The sequence below is a fragment of the Rhinopithecus bieti genome, unplaced genomic scaffold, assembly GCF_001698545.2.
Source record: "Rhinopithecus bieti isolate Rb0 unplaced genomic scaffold, ASM169854v2 scaffold_4552, whole genome shotgun sequence".
In the NCBI taxonomy this organism is placed as follows: Eukaryota; Metazoa; Chordata; class Mammalia; order Primates; family Cercopithecidae; genus Rhinopithecus; species Rhinopithecus bieti.
The window spans coordinates 119,126-134,538 of record NW_016804381.1 but is presented as its reverse complement, the minus strand read 5'-3'; the positions used below and the strand labels follow the sequence as shown (position 1 = coordinate 134,538).

Below are 15,413 nucleotides of genomic sequence, written 5' to 3'. Positions count from 1 at the left end.
AAAAAAAAAAATTCTTTAAAATAAATAAATAAATAAATAAATCTTTAAGGCTACTCAAAGCAAGTTAATTATAATACTTTGCTGATGTAATCATTTGGCTTTGTTAGTGAATAAAATAACCTACAGTTTTTGTCATGATTTAAGGAGAAGAAAGGAGAAAGATGAAATTATCTTCGTTAATGCAGTGAAATAAACAAAAATATCTCCTAAACTCCAAGTCATTTTCCAAAGTGGAAAACCTTCACTGAAAAACACATTACAGCTCCAATTTCAACCAACAAAGCTAAACCTTTCTTTTTTTATGGTGGTTCAGGATTCAAGGAAAAATTTACAGCAGAAATAAAAGAATTAATGGAAAGCCTCAAGACATTACAGAGAATATCCGAATGATGGTTGTTCTAACTAGTTATTTCCAAATGGAGGTCAGCCCAGGTTCTCAGTATCATTTATTTCTTCGACTTGGCTTTTACCTGGTTTGCTATGATTTTTCAATCACTAGATAAGAAAGATAATTTCAGGGAAAGAGATTTCACCCTAAAAATACCTTTTCATTTCCATTGTCCCTTATCTATTCTTTTCTGATCTGCTATATCACACTATCATTTCTCTATGTCCTCTCTCCTTACCTAATACCAAAAAATTCAGACCTCTTGCTCTGGGAAAATTAACCCACTAGAACTTTCCTACATGCCACTTACATTTTTCTCTCTCTACATCCAACAAAATGCCTGGCATAATATGCAACCAGTAATGACCTGTAGCTCTACCTGGAAAGTCCAAAATAGTTTTTGTTTCGTTTTTTTTCTGAAAGCCATGGACCTCACTTTGAAAATACGACTTCAAATTCACTTCCTTGAGGCAGTCATTCAAGGCCAAATTCATCTGTGTCTATTCACTTGGGGCTACCACAAAACATGTTTAGTTTGTACTGTATAACTTGTCCTTGTCAGCCTATTTCCTTATAAAAGTGTTCTTCAATTTCATGTTTGCTTATTTTCTATCTTCCACCTGGGAAACTAAATTTCCCATACTCTTTGTTTCATTCCACAGTGCCTAAAACAGTCTTCCACACACAAGATGTACTCAAAATAAGGCTGCCTCATACTTTTCTGAAAATTATCTACAAATATATTTTCATAAGTGTGAATTAAAAAGAAATACTGGTCTGGGTCCCTGGTTCCTGACACAGAACTCCTAAAATCCTGTAAACAGAGATACTAAAAGAATCTTCTGTTCTAATATTTGGTCTTTAACCCTGGTTCCTGACACTGAGCTCCTAAAACTTTTTGTAATTTCCTAAGTACTATAAGTGTCTTAACAGAATTCCTAAATCCCTGCAATTTCCTGGGTGATAGGAGCATCTTTCGTTCTAATGGGGAGACTTCTGATAGGCTCCCGGATAGCCTCAAGATGGGACCTGTCTGCCTGGGAAACCAACCATGTGATTAAAGGATTGGAACCTGCAGCCCCCTTCCTAGACCTCTGAGGACAGGGCAGGCTGAAAGTTAAGCTGCTCACCAATGGTCAATGATGTAGTCAATCACACCTACATAATAAAACCCCCATAAAAACCCAAAATGATACGTTTTGAAAAGCTTGTGGAAAGCTGAACACATGAAAATGTTTGGAGGATGATGCAATCACTGAGGTCATGGAAGCTCTGTGCCCCTTTTCACATATTTGCCCTATGCATTTCTTCCATCCAGTTATTTACCTGTATCCTTTGTAATATCCTTTATAGTAAAATGATAAACTTACACGTTTCCCTGAGTTTTGTGAGCCATCCTAGCAAATTTTTGAACCCAAGAAGGAGGTTGTGACAACACTGATTTATAGGTGGCTGGTCAAAAGCATAGGTCACAACCTGGAATTTGCAACTGGCATGTGTAGTAGGGGGCAGTCTTGTGGGACTAAGCCCTTAACCTGTGGGGTCTGCCCTAAACTCCAGGATGTATCAGACTTGAGTTAAATTGTAGGACAGACAGTTGGAGTTGCTGTAGAATTGGTTGTTGGTGAGAAGAAATTTCACATTGTAGTATTCTGAGTGGAGCAGTAAGACTAGGAAAAAGTTTGTTTTTTCCTATCTCATGCAACGAATTATATACGATAATTTTATATATTTAAAGAAGATAAACTGAATACATGCAGTTAGTTCCTTCTGAATTCCCTAAAATAACAACAAAAGGGTTTTGCATGTGTGTTTGATTTTTAAGGCATAAGCCCACACAGACAGAAAGAATGGAAATCAGAGACAAAGGCAACAAACTTTAGGAGCTGACAAGGCAGAGAGAAGACTGGTAAATGACTCAACAGACTGAAGACAGCTGAATGCTAAGCCAGAAGTGTAGAAAGCCAAGAACCAACACGCTGATAATACAAAATTCCTTTAAGGCTCAGAAACTGGCAGGACTAAGTATCTCTGGCATCAGAGTCAAGAATTAAAATTACTTTCTCAATACAAGTTCATTTAAGAAGCTTGGATAGGTCTTCCCATCCCCTTGAAGTCCTCCCTACTTAGCACAGTCACATGACTGACACTTCCCCACATCAGCAAAATATAAGAAGTTTGCACTCTAGAGGGTAAACAAGGGGTATCCGGATTGCGTCTATGCTATAGACTGAATTGTGTCCCCTCGCCAAATACATATGTTGAAATCATAACCCCCAATACCTCAGAATGTGACGATATTTGGAAATGGGGTCTTCATTTAAAAGGTAATTAAGTTGGTTCTAATTCATTGTGACTGGTATTTTTATAAAGAGAGGATATTAGGACACAGACACACAGAAGGAAGACCACCTAAAGAAACAGGAAAAAAGGAGGCCATCTACAAACTAAGGGAAGAAGTCTCAGAAGAGACTAACTCTGCCAAAGACATTCAGTCTGTAGTAGTTTGTTACTGCAGTCCTAGCAAACTAATACCATGTTCTAAGAAAAAAAAAAAAAGAAAATTAAGTGACGCTTACAGATATACCAGAAGCTAGGCCCAGCCTTCTTTCCCACATGGCTTCTGAAATGCTGGGTACAAGGTAGGAGATTGTTCACTCTAGGGACTCTTGGCATTGGACTTTTCCCAAAGAAATGTTCCAGCCATATAGTGAATATAACCGTTGACAAGCCACACCCACATGCACAGTTTCCAATTAGTTTTACAGTCCTACCCTGAAATATGAGCAGATAGTAAAAGATTAGGAAACATTCAAAGAAAGCATTTAATATTAAAGACACCATAACAAACAAAAAACAACGAACCTGAGGGACACAGAAGTTATACAGTGAGAAGAAAACATTACCAGTCATTCTGTAAAAGATAAGCTAATAAGAATAGGATGCTAAAACAAAGGAAAAGAAATCAAAGGAGTTACAGAAGTTAAAAATATGAGTAGAAATGAGTAACTCAATAGAAGAGCTAGAAGACACAGCTGAAGACATCTCCCAGAAAGTAGAACAAAAGGACAAAACTGAAAATAAGAGAGAAAAGAGAAGATAATTAGAAGACTAGTTAAGGAAGTTCAATATGTAGAAAGTAAAACAGACCATGGGGAGAAGTAAAACCAATAATAGTTTCCAAGAACTGAAGGTCATACGTTTCCATATTGAAAAGATTAGTACAAAAAATGTATGCCCAGTAAGAAGGATAAAGAATCATCCATGTTCTGGCACATCATTGTGAAAGTCCAAAACACTTAGAACAAGGAGTTTTACTACCAATTTCCAAAGAGAAAATATAGGATATGTTCATTTTGCAAAATATCATCAAGTAGAGCACTTCTAATATGCACCCTTTTCTATATATACGTTAAACTTAGGTAAAAAGCTTTTTAAAAATGAAAAGAAATAAATGGTACCATCTTTTAGAAAAGATATGGTTTGGATCTGTGTCCCCATTCAAATTTTAGGTTGAATTGTAATCCCCAGTGTTGGAGGCAGGGCCTAGTTGGAGGTGACTGGAGCATGGGGGCAGATCCTTCATGAATGGTTTAGGAACACCCTCTTAGTGGTGTCCTCATGACAGAGTTCACACAAGATCTGGTTGTTTAAAAGTGTGTAGCACGTCCCCCATCTCTCTCCTCTTCCTTCTCCAGCCATGTAAGATGTGCCTGTTTTCCCTTCACCTTCTGCTATGATTGTAAGTTTCCTGAGTCCTTCCCAGAAACCAAGCAAATGCCAGCACCATGCTTCCTGTACAGCCTGTGGAACTGTGAGCCAATTAACCTCTTTTCTTTATAAATTATCCAGTCTCAGGCATTTCTTTAAAGCAATGGGAAAAGAGACTAATACAAGAAGTAAACTGAGAAACTAGTTTAATTAAGAAGAAAATAGTAAACATATCTTCCTCAATAGGAAAAATTTCAAGCAGACATACAAAGCATAAACTTAAACTTGTTTTTGTATCTTTTACAAAAGGGGACCTGAAAGAGTAAATGGTTGATCAACAGTCTAAGCACAAGTGGGCTTCTCCATTCAGGTATCATTATGTAATGACTTTACTACGCCTACACATTAGATAGTAGAGTCTGAAATTTACTTCTATGGGAAAAAAAAGCAGGACAACAGACACAATGTCCCTTTCCAACTTCCTAGAGGTAGATACAAGGGTCCTTCAGCTCATTTCAAAGCAGCCTTCCAAACTCTGGTACACCTGTACAACAATTTCATGAATGTGAAATTAACATAACAAAAGAACACAGCATACCTGTATCTTTCCTTGGAATAAGTGAATTATGATTCTCCAGGGGATGGCCAAGAAAGTCCCAAGAAGTATTCTCTTTTTTTTTTAGAACAATCTCTATTTTTCCCACACTCTCAACAACCCGCACTGAAAAGAAGATAAATTCCATTTGTATTCATCGATACTAAATATAAGATTTTATTTTAAAATCAGTATTTCTCAAATAGTACAAGTGTCCTGATCTAATATGAATGGTACTGATTATCAATGGGATAAATAAGATTCTGTTTACATATTCAATCACAATCATAATTGTTTATGCTTTATATGCTTTAATTTACTTTATTAATAGATTCAGATTAACTTCTTTCAAACTAATTTATTAAGGGTCAAACTACTATGTGTTGCTGGTTTTCATACAAGCTCAAATATAGCCATGGCAACTAACTGACATAAAGCTTAAAAAAATAAAAAAATTTAAAAAATTAAAAAAAAAAAGCTGAGATGTACAAATTAGTATCGAATGCCCCCACAAAAGGATTCTTATGAGTAAATTCAGTAGACTGAGTCTAATAAACACAAGAAGAGCCTCATGAGAATGAGGTCCTAGTAAATACAGAGTAAATTGATAAAGTGCATGTGAATCTTTAATAAAATATTTTAGATTACCTTTTATTTATTGAATAATTAAAATGTTTATAATATATGGGTATAATAATAAAATACATGCTTTCATATGCTGATTTAAATTTTATGAATTGAACATGCTTTTAAAGATTTAAAGCATATTTAATTTTTCTTCAGAAACAATGTTCTGCTCTCCCCCACTGTGAACACAAAACCCAGTAACAATTTAACAACTTTTAAAGATAGATGGGTCAAATGAATTCAATTTGATGAGCACTGATTTGAAGCTTAACCAAAATAAAAACATGGTCTTTGTCTTTAAAGAGCCTGATTTATATAATTTACAGAGCCTATAATGATATATGGAAAAGAGGAAACATTGGACCAGCATAAGGTACCATGACAGTACTTGAAAACAAGAAAACACCATTCTATGATGAGTCTTCTATTATTAAATAGCTGTGTAAAACCTACGCTGCATGTTTATATGTAGCAATATTCATAATTTAGTATGCTCTTTATTAAACATTTAAATATATAGATGAAGGAAAAATTTTGCTAATATAGTATATTTCTTTTTTCTTTTTTTTTTGAGATGGAGTCTCGCTCTCGCCCAGGCTGGAGTGCAGTGGCACAATCTCTGCTTACTGCAAGCTCTGCCTCCTGGGTTCACACCATTCTCCTGCCTCAGCCTCCTGAGTAGCTGGGGCCACAGGCGCCTGCCACCACGCCCAGCTAATTTTTTGTATTTTTAGTAGAGACGGGGTTTCACCGTGTTAGCCAGGATGGTCTCGATCTCCTGACCTCGTGATCCTTGGCCATATAGTATATTTCTACAAGCTGCATGTCAGGAGTAGGGCAGATATGAGGAAAGAAGAATAAAAAGGAGACAGAATGTGTTTTTTTTGTTTTGTTTTGTTTTTGTTTTTTTTAAGGAGGAAAAAAAAGAAAGGTTAAAGAGATAAAAAAGAATAAGGGGGGCCAGCCAGGGCAACATGGTGAAACCACATCTCTACAAAAAAAAATTAGGCAGCTGTGGTGGTGTGTGTGCACTGTGATCTCAACTACTCAGGAGGCTGAGGTGGGAGGATCACTTGAGCCTGGGAGGCAGAGGTTGCAGTGAGCCAAGATCGCACTGTTGTTGTCCAACCTGGGTTACAAAGTGAGACCCTGTCCCGCACACAAAAAAGGAATAAGGGGGAAGAAAAAATAGGAAAAAACCTGAAACCAGAGGGAGGGGAATATTTAAAAATTAATGTATTTGTATCTGTACAACAAACCCCCATGACACACATTTACCTATGTAACAAACTTGCACATCCTGCACATATATCCCAGAACTTAGAAGTTTTAAAAAAAAGAGAAAACATCATATCTTTGTTTTGCAACATGAAAATACACATATGAAAAATGAAACACATGCTAATTTTTCAATTTTTTCTTCTCTCTCTCTTTCTCTCTGTAGGTATGTGTATATGTACATATATACATAATTTTGGTTTTGGTAGCTTACCAGAAAATCTTCCTGAACCTCATGGCTTAGCCCTAGGACAGACAAATTTATTTAGTTAAAACAGAACTTCAATTCATACAGTTTTTGAACACCATATGTCATTTAAATGGCTCTTTTATGAATTATTTCAAATCCCTCAAGACAAATAAAACATGTTCTGAGAGACCCAAACAAAGAAATTGTACACAATCAAAATGAAGACTCAAATTATTTAAATATATATATTCTCAATTGTTTCATTTTTCTCCCTTTTAACTAAAGAGCAAATACTCAATTGCCCACAAGTGGGTAACCCACACTAGTCCAAGCATGGATGGTTCCAGACTGAGAATCCTACAAACCAAGAGAGGAGCAGGCTAGGGAGAGGCAGCACCTAAAGCACGCAAGCCCCAGTGTATGTGTGTGTGTGTGTGTGTGTGTGTGTGTGTGTGTACACAGGCCAGGTCTGGGGCTAGCTTACCTTTTCTTATTGTTCTCCAAAGTTGACTATCCATTCAGTTATTGAAAAAAATCTTACTGAGCATCTACATGTGACAGGTATTTTCTAGGTATTATGGACACAACAGTTAATAAGACAGAAAAATTTCTGCCCCTATGGAACGTATATTCCAGAAGGGGGAGATGCAAGAAGTATGCTTACAAATGTCTGCTATACATTTCACTGTGTTCATACGGTTATCTAGAATTTACAATTTTGCATTATTTCAGTCCTTTCAATGCAATATTGGCACCCGAGAGTTTCATATTTTTAACTGTGGAATTTTTAGTTTTTTAAAATATGTGTGCTAGTGTAGGGTTCCCTGGTTTCTACCACTTTTTTCTCTGTCCTGATAAAAAAAATACAAAGTTGGTCTTTAGCCATGAAGGGACGGACAGCTAGAAGATACAACACAAATTTGTAGTCCAGGCTGCTTTGCTGCAGTCACTGACTTCCTGTGGCAGAGCTGGTAAGGAACAGGCCAGTGGAACGGGCCATCTAGCAAAGGACAGTCAGTAGGACATGCAACCAATGAGTCTTGGAAGACTTCTTGTAGGTGTCAAGTATGAGAGATTTTACAAAGCTGGGCCAACAAATATTTTATATTATTGATTTTGATTGCATCTAATTGCTTAAACTTGGAAAGGTGAGGTCACACCGCCACTGCTAGTACTTTTATTAGTGTAAAGAAATTACAGGAAAAAAACTGATCAAAAATGACTAACCAAAATGATAACAGCAGATAAAATATTACAGTTACCTAGACTGTAGACCAAATTATAGCCATATTTAAAGAAAACCAGAGCTCTTTCCATTAATAATAATAAAGTACTCACCAATATGTATAAGATATAAACAATCCTTAATAATTGTTTCTGCTCTAAAGGAATCATCCTGATGATCAACTATTATTGAGTCTAAATTGATATCCTTAAACAGAAAGAAAAAATAGAAAGATTAGAAAGCAAAAATTTCCCCCAAACTTCTACAACTATACTTTTAAGGTGCTCTGTGGTAGTTCATATGGTGCTTCTTTATTGAACCTCCAAGCTAAACAAATGTGACTACTGTTTTTCTCCCTTACAATGCAGTTCTTCTCCTTCAATGGACATATCAAAATTTCAATTACTACCTATTTGTCTCTGTTTAATATCTACCTTATCCATTCATCTCTAAGCTCTAAGGTTAAAGGACCATCTTTAGAACACTGTTTGGTATCTAGCAGGTGCTCAATAAATATTTTTTGAATAAGCAATATGGAATCCCCCCACCCCCTAGAAAATAACAATCTGAGCAGAAACCAACATATTTTTGTTCATCTTTATCTTTTCTGTAAAGTATGATCCTGGGCAAATTACAGAACCTCTTGACCTTAGCTTATTAAAAAAAATCAATTCACTAACATATTTTTAGGTGTCTCTAACTTCTACATAGCCTTGGTGTAAGCTATGTATTATTTATATTATTCACTGAATACATTATTCCACAAGGAAACCTTTTCTTTTCCCTTAGCCATCCATCCTCTCTGTCCCATTGATATTACCAATGCAAGTGGACCTTCCTAGAGCCTGTGCTCTGGGTTTTGAACTGTGTGATGAAAAGACAATATCAAGAGAGAGTGGAAAACAGGGTAAGTAGTGCCTCCGGCCCTCTTGGCTCTTTCCAGGCAGAGGCTGGTCAATCCTGCAGAATAGCCAAATCATGCTACAAGAGTCAAAAGAACCCACTGGTTCAGACATGGTTCTGCTACTATAGAAGTAGCATGAATTCTCAAAAATTCCTAGCTGCCAGAACTTGTCTTTAAATCTACATATCCCTCAAAGTGTGGGAACCTCAACAGTTGCTGGAGGATGTGCTTGGAGATATTTTAAATTGTCTGCATATTTATCTGATTTTCCAGCTGGACTGGAAGCCTTTTTGAAAGTCAGGTCTCTAAGTATCTGGTCTATCATTAGATCCCTGATATCTAAGGCTGTGTTCTACACGAAACAGGTTATAAATACTTAGCGAATGAACTATCTCCCTAACTTTAGTTTCAATGGTGAATGAATTACCTCCCTAACTTCAGTTTCAAATGGGGATCCGAACACCATTAGTGGTTTAAACATACTAAGCCACAGCCACAGCAAAATACCTTCTCCAATCCCAGTTTATGTCTAGGAAATTTGTTCTTATGGTGAAGTTAACTGAGATTCATTTTTTGTTATCCATACTTTACACACACACACACACACACACTCACACACAGAAAAACACATAAAATACTTCCTACTCCGATTTTTAAGAGGCTATAGGAATGGCTGTTAAGAGCAGATGCTCTGGAACCAGACTGCCTGAGTTCCAAATGCCAGATTTGCCACTCACATGGGTGAATTACTTAATCTTTTCTTTGTTTTCTCTTCTGTACAAAAGGGATAACAATACTATCTACCTCAAAGAATTGTAATGAGAAGTAAATAATATAAAAAAGTGTTTAGAAAAACACCTGGTACATAAAATTAACATTTATTATTTACTTCTTTTCTGATTTAAAAGACATATTTACCTTCTGTTTAGTATATATGGCAATGGTGACTAAAGAGTTTGTTTGAAACCAATCATAGCTGCAAAATATAAAGAAAAGGATGAATAATTATATTGACAATCATGTGCATTAACACATATTAATCATTAAATGTTTAAAATTTATAGTGAGACATATCTGTATTTCTCTAGGTTAAGCTTTTTTTCTAAATAAACAGTGGTCTCACCATGTTACATTCTTCATTATACAGCTGACAACTATTTCTAAATTTAAAATATCTATACGTCCATGTATTCCCACTGGAATAAAAACAAAATATCCTCAACAAGACACTTTTTATAAAGGTTACACATCTCTTTACTAAAATCTTCTTTTATCAGAGCAAAATCAAAACAACATATTTTGTTAAAGAGCATGAAAAAACGTACCTGTTTATTATCTTCATTTCTCCCTGTCACAAATATATTAGTACTGAAGAAATGAACTCATCAAGGTTGTTTAATGGGTCCACAGTAAAACTTAAAGTAAAACTAAGTCTTCTGTTTAGTTATAGCTATTGATCAAATTGATCCTCTTTTTGGACTTATCACCTATATAGGCGAATCTACAGGGAGCATCCTTAGTCCCTAATTTAAAATTTTATATCAAATAATTTAACAAATATAGCAGGATGTTGACATTAGAATAACACAGACTGGTGGTGTGGAGAAAAGGCATAAGAGAAGGAACTACAGAGAACACACCTGAAGGCATTTTAAGTGTCATTAACAAAATATATGTGTATTGCTTAAGTTACTATTAACTGTTTAAGACAACTGTTGGGCAATACATTCTGAAAATTCCCATTAAAATTGATAAAACGAACTAGATATATAAAACAGAATATTTAAATACATTATGGCATGGTCATATGATGGAATGAAGAGAAAAAATGCTTTCACAGAATATTTAATGGCATAGAAAAATGCTCATAGAATATACTGTCATATCAATATTATAAAAATAGAATAATATGGAAGTAGGTATTATATTAATCTAATTGGAAAATATAAATAATAGTATATAACTAAGAATGGTGAGATTACAACTGATTTTATCACTTCCTTTTGTATTTCTCTATATTTTCTAAGTTTCCTACCATTAATGTATTTTTTTATAATCAGAAAAATATTTTAAAATAGTTTTTTAAAGTACTGGTGTTTAAAATGGATCAAACTTTAGTTATATTTAAAATTCACATTTATGGAACAGCTCATTCTCCAACAACATCTCCAACGTCTAATAAACAGCTCATTCTCCAACAACATTACAGTTCTCATGTCAAAGATGCATGACTAACAGTAAGCAATAAATCAAACCCAGAGCTACTTTATTTTTTAAATGTGTACATTTTTGTATATAATTGATTTAACTTTGAAAATTTTCAATAAGAATGCATACCTTGGATAACTAGGACCTTCTTTGGCAAGTGTATCTGTCACTTGGCTCTTGGGAAGCATGCCTTTACAAAGAAAGATAGCTATAGTTCATCTACAAAGTATTTTAATATTTTGTCTTTTAGTTAACATCTTATTGAAATATCACATATATTCATAGAAGGATACAAATCACAAATGTACTACTCAATATATTTTCACTTGATCTTTGCCAGAAGGCTCAGATAAAGCAAAACATACCCTTGCAGTCAGCCCTCTCTTCACGCTCCCTTTTCAGTCACCACCCCTGCCTCAAGAGTAACATGTATTCTGACTACTAACACCATGGTTAGTATTTGCCTGTGTTTGATCTTTATATAAGTAGAATGATATGTTCTCTTTTAGTCTGGCTTTTTGTCCAATATTCCAGACATTACAGTTCTTATGTGAAATAAGCATGATTGATAATAAGCAATAAATCAAATCTAGGCTTTCCGAAATTTTATCCATGCTACTGAATTCATCAGTAGCTTGGTCCTTATTGTAACTGAGTAGTAATACATTATATGAATAATTCACAATTTATTCATTCTTCTGTTGATAAACATTCAGGTTGTTTCCAGTTTGGAGCTATTATACACAGTGTTGATATAAATATTCTTTTACAGGTACATGTATATTCTTAAAGAACACATATCTACACTTTTGGTTACTATGAAGGGTGTTTGTATGTTTAGCTTTAGAAGATACTACTGAGCAGCTTTTCAAAGTGGTTGTACCAGCTGCTCCACAATCTCACCAACATGTGGTTTCTATCTTTTCCCTTTTACTCACTCTTGTGGGTATGTATCCTTGTGGGTATGCACACCTACAAAATGCATCTTGGGTGTATGATGCAGTTTAAAAGCCCATTAAAGCTATGGTTTTTAAGTCATTTCAGAAAACTGAGACATGGAAGAACTCAAGATATTGCAAACATTATTTCCCTCCTACAACAGGAGTGCATTGTTTGTATATAGTAAGATTTAGTTTGGAAAAAAGAAGTACTGCTGCTACCTGACTTTTGAAAATCATTGCATCAATTATATTACTATTTCTCAAACTATACAGGAACAAAAATTAATGGTTAGTATCTGCTAAATCTTGGGTGCACAAATTAGAAATCACAGTATTTTATATAAATTTAAGAGTTGCAAGATACCTTTGGGACAAGACAGTTTAGAGATTTTCAAGATTCTTTTTAGACACAAACCTTCAAGACAAGCTCAAGTGCAAGCAAGATGTAAAACAGTCATATTTTTCTGAACCGGCTGATGGTGAGCCCTGAGTCCAGGCCTTACTCATTCAGCTTCCATTTCTTCCCACATAACTCTGCAGAATACTATTTTCAGATAAACAGGAAGCCTCAGAGATGTAACAACAAGGTCAGAGTTGTCAACTAATAATTAGCAGTGGGCACTAAAAGAAGAGTGCTCTACTACAAAACCACAGGTAAAACAAAAGAGGACTACAAGAATTAAACGTATTTTTTTCTAATATGGTAAAAGCAAAACAAAATAATCTTACTAAATTAAGAAGCACTGAAAGATTTCATTAAGAGATTAATGTTGTTGTTCTTTTGGAAGTCTCTTAGGTATATAAATAAAAATCAAAAGCATCAAAATCTAACAATTTCTGTAAGAAAATATTATAAACAGAATTCATAAATTGTAAGTCAATACTGATCTTGTATGATCTAATTAGGACCAGAAAATCTATAATTAAGCTCAGCGCCAGTACTGCGATTTTATGCAAGACACTGTTTCCTCTTCCTCAAATTGTAACTATTAATAGCAATGAAATGCTCCCTGCAATCTCATGGGTGAGCAAATGAGACAATAATCAAACATTCTAAAAAACGATTTAGTATCATTAAGATATATCTTATTAAAACAGAATAATAAGTCATGGAATGTGTCTTAATTTAAAAAAAAAACCCTCAAACTTTATATAATATTATTTTGAGTAAGTTGAAAGAATACGGGGTGAATGTGTAGTGAAATAAAATAATTAAGTAATGCAAGGTGGACTGAATGCATGTTCTCCCTTCCATAAGTGTTGTTGATTGAATGCTGTCAATCTGAAGGGATCGGGTCTCTAGTGGAATAGGAAAGTAGTCCAACCCATTCAGTATTTTAAGCAGCTATTGGAATAGTAACATAGAATGCAGGCAGATCACATTTGCAAATACAGAGACTTATCACATAGACTTAAATGAGCCAAATGGGAAAAGCAGCTAATAAATATAGATAGATAGATATGTTCCCGTCTTACAGGGTCCAGGTCACAAGAGGTAACAGAGCTAACCACATCACTTGTGGAGTGCTATATTCCATACTTAACGCCACCTTTTACTGATAAATTAGTCAAATGCAGTGCATCCAAAGAAGACAACAGAAAAGTAAAGGTTCTGGAAGCCATATGTGGTGGAAAGGAAATGCCTAGTCTATCAGTAATCAATCATTAAGCAATGGTTGCTTTTGTAGTGTCACAGAAGAGTCAATCAACAGATGAAACCAAAGATCACTCCCTCATTTAATGGAGTGTTATATTATCCGATGAACAGCTTCAGGTACTATACATTGCATAAGTTAGTCCACAATATAGAATATTTCCTCCAGTTAACAAAGAAAAAGGTAACTCATCTGGCAATCCAGCTTGTTAGTTGAATTTCTGTAACTTTCTTTTGCAAACGAAAGAAAAAAATGTTTCTAAATGTACATCAATATAGTTCAGTCAGAATTAGCACTGTGTATTTTATGTCAGTAGTGACCATAATGCCAAACTTTTTTGTGGGGGAAAGGAAGTGTCAGTCATTATTTGCAAGTCATCCAGAATGGCTGGATGCACCACTCAGTTCAGAAAATTGTAGAGTAATAAACTATTTGGCATGTGTATGCAAACATTGGAGGTGAGCTCACACCTAAGAAAACTGACTTGTTTCGTCTTGTTTCTGAGGATGAAACTCCTAATTGCTACAAGTATTCAAGCTGAGGGAAGATAACATGTATTCAGGGATGTCACAGAAGGCAGGACTATAAGAGTAATGGCTGGAAAAAGGAGCCTATAAAACCCTACAAAAGACTCTTAAGTTTGGGCCAGTAATGCTATCTTTCACACTTAAAAAAAAATTTAGACTGGGCATGGTGGCTCACGCCTGTAATTTCAGCACTCTGGGAGGCCGAGGTGGGTGGATCATGAGGTCAGGAGTTCGAGATCAGCCTGACCAACATGGTGAAACCCTATCTCTACTAAAAATACAAAAATTAGCCGGGTGTGTGGTGTGCACCTGTAATCCCAGCTACTCAGAACACTGAGGCAGGAGAATTGCTTGAACCCGGGAGGCAGAGGTTGCAGTGAGCAGAGATCGGGCGCCATTGTACTACAGCCTGGGTGACAAAGCAAGACTCCATCTCAAAAACAAAAAACAAAAAACAAAAAATCTAAATGCCCCAGACAATTCTGTGCACCAATAAGCATGTGAATACAATTCATTTATTATAAATTTATAGACTTACCATTTAAGACTTTCTTTTCTTCCTCACGATAGTCTGTATAGCAATTTAGGAAAAAAAAGTAAAATAAGAATACTTCAATGTCAAAGAGAACATCAGTCCACATTACTGATTTCAAGATAACAGTCCTTTTTTGAAGGGCTTTCTTCTAAGGTCTGAGGAGAGAAACAGGTTAATATAGAAATGGCCTTTGTTTTAAATAAGTAAGTTTCATCTCTGAAGACTGCCAGACCATATTTCTCCAGATGTTTGGCTCTCATTTCATTTGGATTTTTTCTAATTCTTTGGTCACTTTTTTTTAACATCTTGGTTAATTTCTATACAGAGCATATGTAAATGCCAGGTTTCATCCAGGTTATCATATTTTAAATCAGTACAAGTTAACCAGAATTTATTAGATTATATGTCATAAATGAAACATGCACATTAACAACTCAAAGAAAGATGTCTTCTTATCTTTCCCTTTTACTGAGTTCAACGCGTAAAATGATCGTTATTACAAGTTTAAAATATGTTCAGATTTTTGTATGTATACCCAATGCAATTATTAGTGTTACAAACCCAGAAAAAAAATTAACAGGGCCAGGCGCGGTGGCTCACGCCTGTAATCCCAGCACTTTGGGAGGCCG

General features: G+C 35.2%; 1 protein-coding gene across 1 annotated transcript in view; it reads right to left on the bottom strand.

The window, feature by feature from the left end:
- The window catches only part of CYB5R4 (cytochrome b5 reductase 4), a 108,593-nt gene that overhangs the window by 34,438 nt on the left and 58,742 nt on the right, over positions 1-15,413 (bottom strand). The window contains 6 exon segments of the mRNA XM_017867631.1: positions 4,698-4,828; positions 6,821-6,845; positions 8,128-8,221; positions 9,837-9,894; positions 11,256-11,316; positions 14,788-14,820. Of these exon segments, the coding sequence (XP_017723120.1) occupies positions 4,698-4,828; positions 6,821-6,845; positions 8,128-8,221; positions 9,837-9,894; positions 11,256-11,316; positions 14,788-14,820 (402 nt within the window).